General features: G+C 48.1%; 1 protein-coding gene across 1 annotated transcript in view; it reads left to right on the forward strand.

Annotated features, from left to right (window-relative positions):
* Positions 1-13,784, forward strand: part of INSR (insulin receptor) — a 114,045-nt gene that overhangs the window by 90,929 nt on the left and 9,332 nt on the right. Inside the window, exons 13-17 of the mRNA XM_023524818.1 lie at positions 1-94; positions 981-1,120; positions 6,006-6,165; positions 10,284-10,386; positions 11,444-11,511. Coding sequence (XP_023380586.1) covers positions 1-94; positions 981-1,120; positions 6,006-6,165; positions 10,284-10,386; positions 11,444-11,511 — 565 coding nt within the window. The remainder of the gene's footprint in view (positions 95-980; positions 1,121-6,005; positions 6,166-10,283; positions 10,387-11,443; positions 11,512-13,784) is intronic.

Genomic DNA, 13,784 nt, shown 5'->3' on the forward strand with positions numbered 1-13,784 from the left:
GGCTATCGCATCGAGCTGCAGGCTTGCAACCAGGATGCGCCCGAGGAAAGGTGCAGTGTGGCAGCCTACGTCAGCGCCAGGACCATGCCGGAAGGTGCGTAGGCACGTCGCGGGCCGGGAGACCCACGCTGACCCGAGAGAAGCCCTCCACCCTCCCTCTTTATTTGCCTTTATATTTTTTATTTATCTGTAGTCTTTCCCAGATTCACTGAGATACAGTTGACACATAACACTGTGTAAGTTCCGATAACAAGGTGGACCACGCGTCGACTCACTATCCTTGTAAACTGCAGTGTGATCATACCGCGTGCACCGCCTGAGCATCAGCTCACACCGCGATCACGCCACGTAATTACCAGTTCTTTTATCTGGCGAGAATGCCTAAGTTCTCTTTTAGCAACTTTCGAGTACACAACACAGTGTTATTAACTTTCATCACCATGCTCTACATTAGATCCCCAGAAATTATTTCATCTTCTCACTGGAAGTTTGTGCCCTTTGACCAACATCGCCCCTGGCAACCAGCGTTCTAGTCTCTGTTTCTGTGAGTTCAGCTTTTTTAGGTTCCGTACCTAAGTGGCTCACACAGGATTTGTCTCTCTGTCTGACTTACTTCACTTGGCATAATGCCCTCAAGGTCCATCCATGTTGCCTTGATTATTTTTTAATTACGTGAGTCATATAAACATTGGGAAATACACTCAAGTCATAAGAAAAATAAAGTAAAATTAAGAAATACACATATGTGGTGTATTAGTCTGGGTCCTCCAGAGAAACAGAACTAAAAGGATATGAGATAACTAGACAGACACAGATGTGTAGACAGTCCAGTGAGGTGAGTTGTGCATGTCCATTCTCCAGCATGGGAAATGGAACATAGGAAAGTTATGTAACCAGCTCGAGGTCACTAACTGCTGAGAGGCTGAGGTGGGATTTGACCCGGGGTTCAGGTCCCCGACTCTAACCACTGCTCCTTACAGCCAAGGCAGATGACATCGTTGGCCCCGTGACCCACGAAATCTTCGAGAACAACGTTGTTCACTTGATGTGGCAGGAGCCGAAGGAACCCAACGGTCTGATTGTGCTGTACGAAGTGAGCTATCGACGATACGGCGATGAGGTAAGACCCGTGGGGCGCGAGCCTTCCAGGCTGCCATTGCTACCTCCTTCCGCGCCTTAGATTCTAGCTTCTCTCATTAGACGTTTCATTGTTAGGACTCAGATGGCCTTGATACGTACATTTCCTGGGAGATGGGTCAGAAATGCCAATCTACAAACTTCTCTCTTTCAGCATTTCTCACGCTGACTTTCTGCTCTGTCCTACAAGTTGAATGATGGCGGGCTGCATTGTGTCTTTCCCGACATAACAGGAGACTCTTCTCACTTTAGAGAGAGTTATCTGAGTCTGGGAACAAACACATCACTTAAAACCTTAATGAGTGACTTTTCGTTGGGCGTCTCCCTTTACTACCAGACGCTGGGCAGGTGAACGCCAGAGATGCACAAACATGGAATCCAAGAACAAAAAAGGAGCTAAGCCAGCCCAAAACCCACTGCGTGCCCCGTGCATGTTAAGAGCTTTACGCACAGTGTCTCATTTCTTGTATTTTGTCACATCTAAGATGTGATGAGAGTCCTGTTATTTTTACGGACCATTAAGAAACAAAAGGATACTGCCACATCTAACTGTAAGCTGGCATTGCTTATAAGGTGTGTTCCAGTTTTAGAAATGTGGAAATGATATACCTCTTGGGACCGATGAAGTGCAATATGTACATAACCCAATGAGGTTGGTATTAAGGTGTCCAGAATTTGAGTTGTGTCCGAGGTCATAACAATACAGTCAGCATTCAGACCCAAGCCTTATCATATGTTCTGATCCAAGGATAGGTAGCTTTTTTCTGTAAAGGGCCAGATAGTACCCATGTTTGACTTTGTGGTCAGATAGTCTCTGTTGCAAATACTCAACTCTGCCATTGTAGCTCGAAAGCTGCCATATAGACGATACAAAAATGAATGGGTGTGGTTGTGTGTCAATAAAACTTTATTTACAAAAATGAGCAGTGGGCCAGATTTAGCCTGTGGGCCAGATTTAGCCTGTGGGCCGTAGTTTATTAGCACCCAATGGATGTTATAACAAAACTGCCTGATTTCCTGGAACTTTGGTCATCCTGTAACCAGGCAGGTATAGCATGACTTCCCTGAGCCAGAAAGGACAGGTAGGTCTCCCTCTGCTGACCCCTCCTGAGATCACATCTGCTCTTGGTGCCCAAATATCCGGCTTGGACAATGATTTAGAACTGAAACTAGCAAACTATGGCTTGTGGGCCAAATCGGGCCTGAGGCCTGTTTTTATATGGCCTGCAGAGTTGGAAAGAAGCAGAGAAGAACGTGCAGCAGCATGAGTCCAGTGGCCAAGCCCAGCATCGGTGTGGGACGGGGCCTCTCAGCGGTGCCTGAAGGGAGGCATGACTCTTACGGGACCATTATTGCAAGGTTTACTAATACCTTACCCTGTATATATTAATCCCATCTGTCTTAAGGAAATAGTTCAAATTTGGGGTGGGGGCAAAACTTTATGCATAAGATTTTCATCACTAGCAAGAAATGCAAGCCACTTGATGTCTGTTCACTGGAGAATGGGTACACAGAATATGGTATATCCATAAAACGGTGGATGTGCAGCCTTTTACAAGGGTGTTTGCGCAGAACTTTGTCCAGTGTAATGTAGAGGTTGAGGTTATAGGCTCTGGGTTCGAGATTCTCCAGCTGTTATCCTTTACCTCCCACTAGCCGTTAGAACCCTGCCCGCCCCCCCACCCCACCACCATCGAACTAGCTATGACAGAAAGGAAGCTTAATAACTCCCACAGCTGAAAGGAAGTTAATAACTCCCACAGCTGAACAGTTTAAGGAGTTTGGGCATGGCTGATCCAGACTTCTTTTGGCTCCATTGCGTCTTAAGGGTCTTTGCAGTGAGCCTAGCAACTCCTGGCTGTCCTCCTATGATTTCTGTGGTTCCAAGCCTCATATCTTCTTAGCACCAAGCCTACAGGAAGAGAGAGTCTGTGTCCCAGCCAGACTGCGGTCATGTGACACCCAGCGGCAAATCACATGACCAGGGGAGTGCTGTGTGCTGATTGGCTCTGGCATGAGGGTTTTTAATAACAGCTTTATTGAGATACATTCACATACCATAAAATAAAACCATTTAACGTGTATGATTCAATGGTTTGCGGTACATTCAGAGAGTTGTGCAGCCATCACCAAGGTCAATTTCAGAATATTTTCATCACCTGCAAAATAAACCACACCCCTCTGTCCTTAGCCATCACCTCCCCAATCTTTCCAGTTCCTGGCAACCATGAATCCACTTTCTGTCTCTATGAGTTTGCCTGTCTTGGACATTTCATATAAACAGATCCTATGGTATGGGGTCTTTTGTTACTGGCTTTCATTAGCATAACATGTTCAAGGTTCATCCACGTTGTAGCACGTGTCAGTGCTTCCTTCCTTTTTATGACCGAGTAATATTCTGTCATAAAATGGACCACATTTTGTTTATCCATTCATCCACCTATGGACATTTGAGTTATTACTATTTTTGGCTCTTATGAGTCATGCTGCTACGTGGGCATACGTTTTCAGTTCTTTTAGGTCCATACCTAGGAGTGGAATTCCTAGGTCACATGGTAACTCTACATTTAACATATTAGGAAACACTGAGCTCTTTCTCAAAAGTGGCTGCAACACTTTATGTTCCCACCAGCAGTGTATGAGGGTTCCAGTTTCTGTGCATCCTTGCCAACCCTCGTTCTGGTCCATCTTTTTGATTATAGCCGTACTAGTGGATGCGAAGTGGTATCTCATCGTGGTCTTGATTTGCATTTTGGCGATGGCTCCTTTGGGGTCTGAGTTTCATGCCCTTCCCCAAACCAATGGGATGCTTCAGCTTTAGGCAGTCAGGGTGAGCCCTGGAACCCTGGTAGGGTTGGGGTGGGAGGCGAGAGCCACTCCAGGGGAAGGTGTAGTTTCCAAGGGAAGTTAGGGTGTTGTTGGTAGCAAGGAGGAGAACATAGATTCTGTGCAGATTTCATTTCTACTGCTGTGATCAAGTCTACCCTGTTTGCCTGGAATTTTCCAGGTTTGAGCACTGAAGTCCTATATCCTAAGAACCTGTCGGTCCCAGGTAAACTGGGACAGCTGGTTGCTTTGTTGACATTGGACCCATCCCTGCGTTCTCCCCACCGCCTTTGGCAGGACTGACTCTCCTGTTCCTGGAGCCCGAGAGTCATCACCAGGAATGCCCACCAGCCTCTGCCCTGCAGGGCCTGACCCTGGTCCCATATAGGAGGGCCCTAGTCAACCTTTAGGGAAACAAGGATAGGGGGGACATTAGGAGAGAATGAGGGGTTACGGGAACCTTTAAAAAAACCTTTTCATAGACAAGACTGGTTGATTGATGATCTCCAACATTTTCCTTAATCGTCTAGCATCACTTTGATAAAGTGAAAAAAAGTCAGGTAAAAAATTGTTTTTTACATCATTATGACTTTGCCAGTTTTACAAAATTTTCTCCAGCTTTTGGTTAAGATGTTTTGGTGTCCTTGGGGAGAGCTATATCAGGTTCTAGTTCCTTCCATTACGGTCCCCTCTCGGTCCCCGACCCTGAGGTAAATAAATGACTGATATTGGAAGATGTGTGTCCCCTTTGTCCTGGATAGCAGCTACCTTTGGTTTCTATATTTGCTGATTTGTCCCTTTCTATTTGGTGACTCATCCTTCTTGGAAGAACCTTTGGACTAGAGTTCCCCACCCCCTGCCTCCAGCCGGATTTGTTTTCTGGCTGCTGTTGTCACATGATGAACACGAGAGCTTTTACATTTCTTTCTCTCTCCCTAAAATTTTCCAGGCCAGTGCCCTGCATGCACTATGAGCTTGGAGCTGTTTTGGAAAGTTTTCAAAATCCGGCCTGAGCCTGGCAGGTTTCATGGTCTTAGTTAATTCCCAGGGAGCCTCATGCCTTTCTGGATAAGCTCTGGGCTTATCTCTATGTATATGTTTGTCACTGGGGTTTGTATGCTTCTCTCCTTTTTTTAAATCAGACAGTTAGGTAGATCCCAACTCTTCTAATGAAGGTAAAAGAAATAAAATGAAATCAAAGGCACCATGGGAAGGAAGGAAATTTTAAATTTGTTCTCAAGACCTTAAGCCCACATATCTATTCACCTCTTCGAGGAAGAGGTGTAGGGGAAAGGCCTGAAGTGTGATGTGGGTGACGTGGGTCCCTTCTGCCTGCCCTCTGGGACTTTCTAGAGGCCTGGTGAAGATATCCCATGATGCTTGCAAGGAGTTTTGGAGCCAGAGGTTGTGGGTGCAAGGGTGGGGCCTGCAGCTCACGGGGTGTGAGATCATTGCTGATTATCTCACATTCTCAGCCGGGGGTCGGCAAACTGTTTTCGTATGCCTGCCTGTGTTCCGCTTGTGGACTAAGAATCACTTTCGCATCTTAAAATGTTAGGAAGAAAACAAAAAGGAGAATCGTATTGCAGGACACGTGTAAATTATATGAAGTTCAGCTTTCGGCATCCGCAGTGTTTCGCGGACACACAGCCATGTCTGTTCATTTAAGGATATTACAGACTTGGGATTCGTCTGGCTGCTTTTGCTAATTTCGATGGCAAGGTTGAGTTGGTGACAGTGACCCTCTGGCCCCTCCAAGGTGAAAATATTTACTATCTGGCCCTGTACAGTAAAAGTTCCCCGACTCTGCCCTAAGCCTCACTTTCCCTGTGCACGGGGTTGTCGGAAGAATTAATGAAATGATCTGGGTCGAAAGCCTGCCTGCGGTTTGGGAAGACTGGCTGTCATCCATCACGGTGGCTTCTGCCTCTGTCTCCTTGTCCGTAGAGCTAAGGTTCTCACATTCCTAGTCTCGAAGTCACTCGCAGGTTGCACTCTTCCCTGTGTGTCATTTCTGAGCGGATCCTGTCTGTGTCTTCCAGGAGCTGCACCTCTGTGTCTCCCGCAGGCATTTCGCTCTGGAGCGGGGCTGCAGGCTGCGTGGGCTGCCCCCGGGGAATTACAGCGTGCGAGTGCGGGCCACCTCCCTGGCAGGCAATGGCTCCTGGACGGAAGCCACCTATTTCTACGTGACAGACTACCGTAAGCATACACAGTGACTTGGACTGGTTGGGTCTGTGCTTGGTGCTGGGCAGGGCAGAATATCTCAGAGGATAGTCGGGGAAGGTTGGAGGCTATGCGTGCTGGCCCTGGACTTTCCCTGTGGGCCCACGGGCTGCTGCTGTGTGACGAGGGCAAGGTACGTGCCTTCTCTGAGCTTGCACTTCCTCATCTGTCCATGGGGATGGTGATAGGACCACCTCTGGAAGTGAAGGGAGTTTCAGTGAGATCATGAAGGTCAAGTGACTGGCACAGGGCAAGTCTGATAGACACGTCTCCTTTGCGAACTAGTGTTTCGATCTTTGTTGTTACGTGGGCCATAATAACAAAGGAGGTGGGAGCTTCCCTACTTGGCCTTGGGTGTGTTTGGTGTCCAGGCAGTAAGTGGAGAGAGGTAGGGAAGGCTGAGCTGATCAGGGAGTGCTTCCTGGAGGTGGTGATCTCTTGGCCTAGACCTAGAAGAATGTACAAGTGGGGGACAAAAGAGGTTGTTCAGCTCAGCACCTGGTATGAACCCAGACACTTGAACGTGCAAACCAACGAGTTACTCAGGAGGAGGGGAGACTCTAGAGCAGGAGGAACGGGAGCTTGGCGGGGAGGGGCGAGATGGGGCTTCCGCTTGCCAGCTGGATTTTCATGTACCTGGCACGGTGGGAGTGTGGACGGTGGGAGTGCTTCTTGCTGGATGGTTCTGGGTCAGGACTGAGATGAGGTTCTGACCAACTGGGAGCACACACAACGAGTCCAATGCTGCCCACTGGGGCTAGCACAGAACCCGTAAGGCTGAGAGCACTGTTTCCCACAAGACTGTTCTCGCCTAGATGCCAGGTGCTAGTCTGGGGGTTTTCCAGGCCACCTGCATTTCTGACCAACTGGCTACAGATTTGGGGGTTCCCGCCACCCCTTCAGATTCAATCATTTGCTAGAGTGGCTCACAGAACTCAGGAAAGTGCTACAGTTACAAAGATGATTTTATTTAAGGGTTATAGGTCGGGACCACTCAAATGAAGAGACACATAGGATGAGGGCCTGAGGGTCCTGGACACAGGGCTCCGTTGTGTCCTCTCCACTGAATCAGGACACCTCATGTCACCCTTCTGGGTATACCGATATGCTCCTCAGCCAGGAAGCTCTTTTGGTGTCAGAGTTTTTATTGGGGTTTCATCACCTAGGGGTGATTGAGTGAATGGTTGGCCATGTGATCGAACTCCATCACAAGCCCCCTCCCTTCTCTGGAGGTCAGGCTGGCTGACGGTCCCGCTTCGCCAATCACATGCTAGCTCTTCTGGTGACCAGCTCCCTGTGAGCTATCCCGCCTGTTGGCCTAAACTCAGGCGTGGTCCAAGAGGCTCATCGATAACAAAGATGCTGCGCGTTACTCGGTATCCAGAGAGTTAGAGTCTCTCTCTTAAGAAGCGGGGACACTGTGAATGGCATTCAACGGAAAATATCAAAGTGGGAAAAACATTTGTAACGTCATTGACTAGGAGTTAATATACTTAATAGAAAATGAATATATAGTTGACCCTCGAACTTCACGGGTCCACTTATACAAATTTATTTTTAATAAGTACTGTAAATGCATCTTCTCTTCCTTATGATTTTCTTAATAACATGTTCTTTTCTCTAGCTTACTTTATCATACGAATACAGTATATAATACATAAAATGTGCAAAACGTGTGTTACTCACGTGTTTATATTATCAGTAAGGCTTCTGGTCCACAGTAGGTCATTAGTAGTTAAGTTTGGGGGAGTTAAAAATTATATGCAGATTTTCAGCTGTGCAGGGGTTGGTGCCCCCACCTCCACAGTGTTCAAGGGTCAAATGTATATATTATATGAGTAAAAGATACATATATCCTAATACAAAAATAAGCAAAGAACATAAATAGCCCATTTAAAAAGAAATATAAAAAATAGAAAACATAAGAAAAAATGTCCAACCTCATTCAAAACCATATCAAAAAAGAAAAAATGCAAATTAAAACAAGATGTAATTTTCAGCTTATCAAATTGGCAATATTTTTATTTTATTTTATTTTTTTTATAACTATAGTACTAAGAGTACAAACACGCAGACCTTTTTTTTTTCTTGGTTAGTGAGTGCTAAAGTGTAGTACTTTAATAATGTGCATCAAAAATGTCATAAGGGCTCTTACTATTTGAGCCAACAGTCTGGTTCTAGAAATATATCATAAGGAAACAATCAGAGATTCTTAAGAAAGATACATGTTCAAGGAAATCCAGCACAGCATTACTCACAGTAGCCAAAAATCTGGAGAGTTAAATGTTTGACACATTAGATGACAGATGACCTTTGAACAGCACAGGGGTCAAGGCGACCGACCCCCACACAGTCTCATATCCCCATATAACTTTGACTCCTCCCAGAACTTAGCTACTAATAGCCTACTATTGAGTGGAAGCCTTACTGATGACATAAACAGTCAAGTAACTTATGTTTTGTATATTCCATGTATTATGTACTATGTTCTTACAATAAAGTAACCTAGAAAAAGAAAATACTAAGGAATCATAAGAAGAAGCAAATACATCTACTGTACTGTATGTATTTATTGAAAAAAATCCACGTATAGGTGGACCCGTCAAGGTCAAACTCGTGTTCAAGGGTCAAATGCACTTAAAAATTCTTTCTTATTATTTAACAGGAAGGGAAGCAGGGCACCAGCGGAAGAATTTAAGGCGTGCTCATCCTCGGGCTGTCCCTGCCCTTGCATGACCCAGAGCAAGAGTTTCTTTCAGATTTTGTGCCCTGGGGGCCTCCCTTCCGTCACCCCAGTTCGGGTTGCCGCTGGAATCTGAGGAGTGGGCGGGACTGTGGGGTCTGGGAAGCAGAAGTGGGGCGGCTCTCGGATTCTGCCCCGAGACTTGCTGAGACCTGAGCGCTCAGTGGCCTCCGGCTTTCCTGCTCCTTTGGAGGGAGCAGCTGTACGTAACCAGACCATTTCCATTGCTCATGGTCCATTCAATCACCAGACGTTTACGGAGACGTCCTGCCTGCTGGGAGCCACCAGAAACGACATTGACGGTTTGCTGTCAGTCAAGGTGGACCAGGTGGACGAGGTGTCTCAGGATAGAGCTGGCCACCGAAGGCAGCGTGGGGCAGTGGTCAGAACTCACTCAGCTGGCCCGTGTGCAAATACCTGCCACACCGTGGATCAGCTCTGGGACATTGGGCAAGACCCCTCCCCTCTCTGAGCCTCTGTTTCCCAGTCTGTTAGTTGTACCTCCCGCCTTAGCTTGCGGCGCGATTAATTAAGATCATCCACACAAAGCACGTCAAACCGTGCCTGGCATTGAGTAAGTGTTTGGGAAACCGCTATTATCAAAAGACCCAGCGGCCCGGATTCCTTCTCTGACCTCTCAGACCCCATTTTCTTCCATGGCTTGGAAGAGTCTGAATACCGGACGTGTCGATGCTTACAAAGAACTTGGCCTTGCCTGGGAACCTAAGAAATGAACCTAAAAAATGAAGGCCGCCTGGCATTTCTTCAGCCCGTTTTAAAGGGGTTCTTCAGGGGAAATGCACTGCCCTTTGTTTTATCTGGTACCGTATCTGGCACCCAGGTTCATGGGCTGGCCGTCCAGCGGGGAGGGGCAGAGCCCCCTAGCACACACAGGGCACCTCCTGGTGAAGTTTTCATCTGCCAGAGGTGCTGCTCGGAATTAAGCTAGCCTATTTGATTTGCAGGGCTCAGTGCAAAAGGAAAATGTAGGGCCTTTGTTTAAAAATAAAGACTTTCAGGATGGCGACAGTGGAGCATTAAAACCTAGAGCAGGGCCCTTCTGAGTGTGGGGTCCTGGCGGGGGGCGGGAGAAGGCTGAGCGAGCAGTGGTCTGGGGTTCAGGGGTGCGCTTCCAGAGCACAGGCTTCCGAGCTTTCCTCCCAGCCCTCTGGAGCCAAATGATGCTTCGGGTCTGCTGGGAAGGGAGGGTCCAGGGAACCGGCAGAGAGAGGCTCACTCAGGGACAAGAGATGGGGGACAAGTGTGTGTGGCCCGCTGTCCTATTCGTACATGTGATTTGTGGTGGGAACTCATTTTGATATGAAACATATATTTTCTTATTCTGTTTCAGTAGACGTCCCATCAAATATTGCAAAAATTATCATCGGTCCCCTCATCTTTGTCTTCCTCTTCAGCGTTGTGATCGGAAGTATTTATCTGTTCCTGAGGAAGAGGTGAGTGTGGTGGTGTGCTGGTAATGGTGAAACAACCGGCTCTCCAGAAAAAAGTGTGCCTGGGTGTAGCTGTGTCTGAGTTTATTAACAATTTTACTGATATGAAGGATGTGTAGCATGCAATTTACAGACGATGATTGTAACACTATACAATACTTTTTATCACACATTTTCTCTGGCCTGGGGATTCTCACCAAATATTTGCCTTGATTTTTTTTCCCCCCTGAACCTTTGTATCTCTAGCCAACCTATGGTTGCAATTGATGAACAGCGTTAGTGAATGTTGATTGATATTTTGTTTGTATTAAAGAGTAGGACAAAAATGAAATAAGATATATATGCTCTTCAATCACAGGAGTAGCTGCGTGGAATCAGACGATAATTCTTAAATACCTAAATACCTAACATTTCCTTGATGTGTTTTGCCATATGCAACATTATGGCTAGACATGGCACATGGTAACGTTTAATCCGCATTATTAACTTTTTTCCCATCACTTACTCAAGCCTGGACAAGTAACAGAACAATAAATCAAGTCTTGGTTTGCAGCGTTTACCTACTCCTGTGGCATAAATATTCCCACGGTGGCCAATGTCAAGCCACAGACCTGAAGTCACTGAGCACAGAGTGGGCAGGGATGTGCAGTTGCTCGCCGTGATGTAGTATTTCTCCCATAAGGATACAATAGTGAAAATAAATGAAGTAACTTACATAGCCTCGAGGAACGCTGATCATAGTAAGATTAGAATGACAATTAGGGAATGGTGACTTACGAAGATCATTACCTTCTCTTATAATATAATTTATTTAATTGTGAGCCCGTATAATTTATTCTTGAATGATGATTATATTTAACAACTGGCTTGCAAGTTTCCTGAAAATCTAACAGTTGTTTCTCACAAGCTGGGACGACACGGCTACAGAACAGCCCTGTACATGGCTGCCACTATTACAGATTCTCGTTTGCAGAGGAGAGGCCTGTGTCTGCCTGTAGTGAGTGACTCCTGAAGTCCCATGAGAATCCCAAGCTGGAATGCCTCCCTCTTTCTCTTCCAGGCAGCCAGATGGACCCCTGGGACCGCTGTATGCTTCTTCAAACCCTGAGTACCTCAGTGCCAGCGATGGTGAGTACCGTCCTCTTCTCTGTGGGTGGCCAGAGTTTTGCTGTCAAGTTTCCTTTGCCATCACCGTCAAGTGGAAGTCAAGGGTTGACACCCCGAGAGGCTGAGACGAGCCCTCTTGTTCAGTGGAGCTGAAGACCTTCCCCTCCCTGCAGAAAGCCCATCGCCCGAAGCAGTCGGGCCCCTGTGTCTGGTGCCTGTTTGGATGTGCTGATTTTGTTGGTCCACGACCCATGGGTTGGGGTGGGAGGCCGAGGGCTTGGTGCCCCAGCTGTGGGGGCGTGGAGCCTGGGGCCTGTGCCAGCGAGAGTGCCGAGGGCCAGAGCCAGAAAGCTGTGTCTGAACTTGCTGCCCAAGCTGGAAGGTGGGGACCGGAAGCCAAAATGGGGGACTGTGGGTGCAGTGGGGAAGACAAGAAGCAGAGAGGGACACGGCGTGATGGGCGGGAGGCTGTGTGGGTGCCAGGGACGCATCTGCTCTGGGTGCCAGTTGAGCACAGATGTGGTGGGAGCACAGGTCTGACGTCTGCATTTCCCTTGATTGTACCAAAGGGCAGTGAATGACCCCCGTAGATAAGGCCTGGTCGTTCCTTCCGAGGGGAGAGCATCTACTGTATACCAAGTTTCTAAAGTGCTTCATGCAGCAAAATTAAAAAGCGACTTTCAAGGCACCATTGCCTGGCAGGATGCTGGCTTGGGATACAGGGGTGGTGTGTTAAGGGTACCTGGGACTTGTTTTAATCAGATCTGATAAGACAGGCAGACATGGAAATGACTGTCCTGAAGGAAGACGTTTATCCCATGGTCCCGTGGAAGCAGGAGGCCCACACCATGTAGGGCGCCCCCGGGGCAGCACCGCGCCGGTCAGCAGGCAGAGGGAGGGGCGACGTGGGCCAGAGCTTCCTTGTGGTTTGCACAGGAAAGGCAGAGGAGGCCGAGACTTAGGATTGGCTTGTGTGAATGATTTTGGCGGGCTGGGGGCGTAGGGGCTGCGGCCTGGTTGTCTGGCACCTGGCCCGGGGATGATGAGAGCAGAGGGGATGTGGTCCGGAGGGTGAGAAAAGAGAAACTAGAAAAGGTGGTTATTGCAAGTGGGAATGTGTGGAGGGAACAGGAGTGGGGGAGAACGAATGTTGATCAAGGAGCCTCCCTTCCCTGCTGGAAATGGCGTTTTTACCGCACGTCGGGGGCTGGGAAGCTGGTCCTCAGGGCTGCCTTGGCACCCCGCCATCCTGCTGCTTTCTGGGAATGCAGCAAAGGCTGAAAGCACCAGGGCGCCCAGTCAGGGCTGGAAATTGGGGCTCGAGGGCCTTCGAGGTCGGGAAGACCTGAGACAAGTGCTGCACACAAGGAGAGAGCTGGGCTCAGACCCCTGGAGGCAGGGAGCCCTCACTGAGCATCTGCGAGTTCATTTGGGTGGAGAGCTCTTGTGTCATCCAGTGTCCTTGCATGAGCCATCAGCCACCGAAAGGGTTGGCTAGGGCCGCTGTAACTATGTGTTGACACTGGGTGGCTTAGAAAACGGAATTTTATTTTGTCACATTTCTAGAGGCTGAAAGTTCAAGGTCAGGGTGACGGTGGGGTCTGTAACCTCTCTTCTTGGCATGTAGATGGCTGTCCTCACCCAGTCATCCATCTGCGTGTGTCTGTGTCCTCATTTCCTCCTCTTATAAGGACACCGGTCAGACTGGATCAGGGCCCACACCAATGACCTCGTTTTTCCTTGATTACCTCTTTAAAGACCCTATCTCCAAATACAGTCACATTCAGAGGTTCCAGGATCAGGACTTCAACATATGAATTTGGGGGCGACACAGTGTGGCCCTTAACAGTGATGGCGCAGAGGAAGACAGGGACCATTTTGGCTTTTCTTACAAGGCCTCGGTGCCTTTGTCTGCGAATCATTTTCTATATCACAAACCACTGCAAGCTTAGTGGCTTAAAACAATGACCATTAATTGGTTCGGTTTGATGGGTCTGCTCCCTGGCCATGCTCAGCTGGCCGGTTCTTCTGGTCTCATTCACGTGGCTGTGCCTGCCTGTGGAGCGTCTGGGTGGTCCTGGATGGGCTTACTCACATGGCCAGGGGTTCACAGGCTGGATGGTCCCCGATCTCCTTGGCACTTTGCAGAAACAACAGCCCTAGATGGGAAGTGGCATCCTTAGGCAGTGGGGCTCCGAAATCAGATGGGAAGGATGGGGATGCAGGCTCAGCAGCACTTACGGGCCATAGCCCTGGACCCATGTGGCTCCTTCCCCAGCCTCTGCTGTCCCCAC

This window comes from Pteropus vampyrus, unplaced genomic scaffold (assembly GCF_000151845.1).
Source record: "Pteropus vampyrus isolate Shadow unplaced genomic scaffold, Pvam_2.0 Scaffold496, whole genome shotgun sequence".
NCBI lineage: Eukaryota > Metazoa > Chordata > Mammalia > Chiroptera > Pteropodidae > Pteropus > Pteropus vampyrus.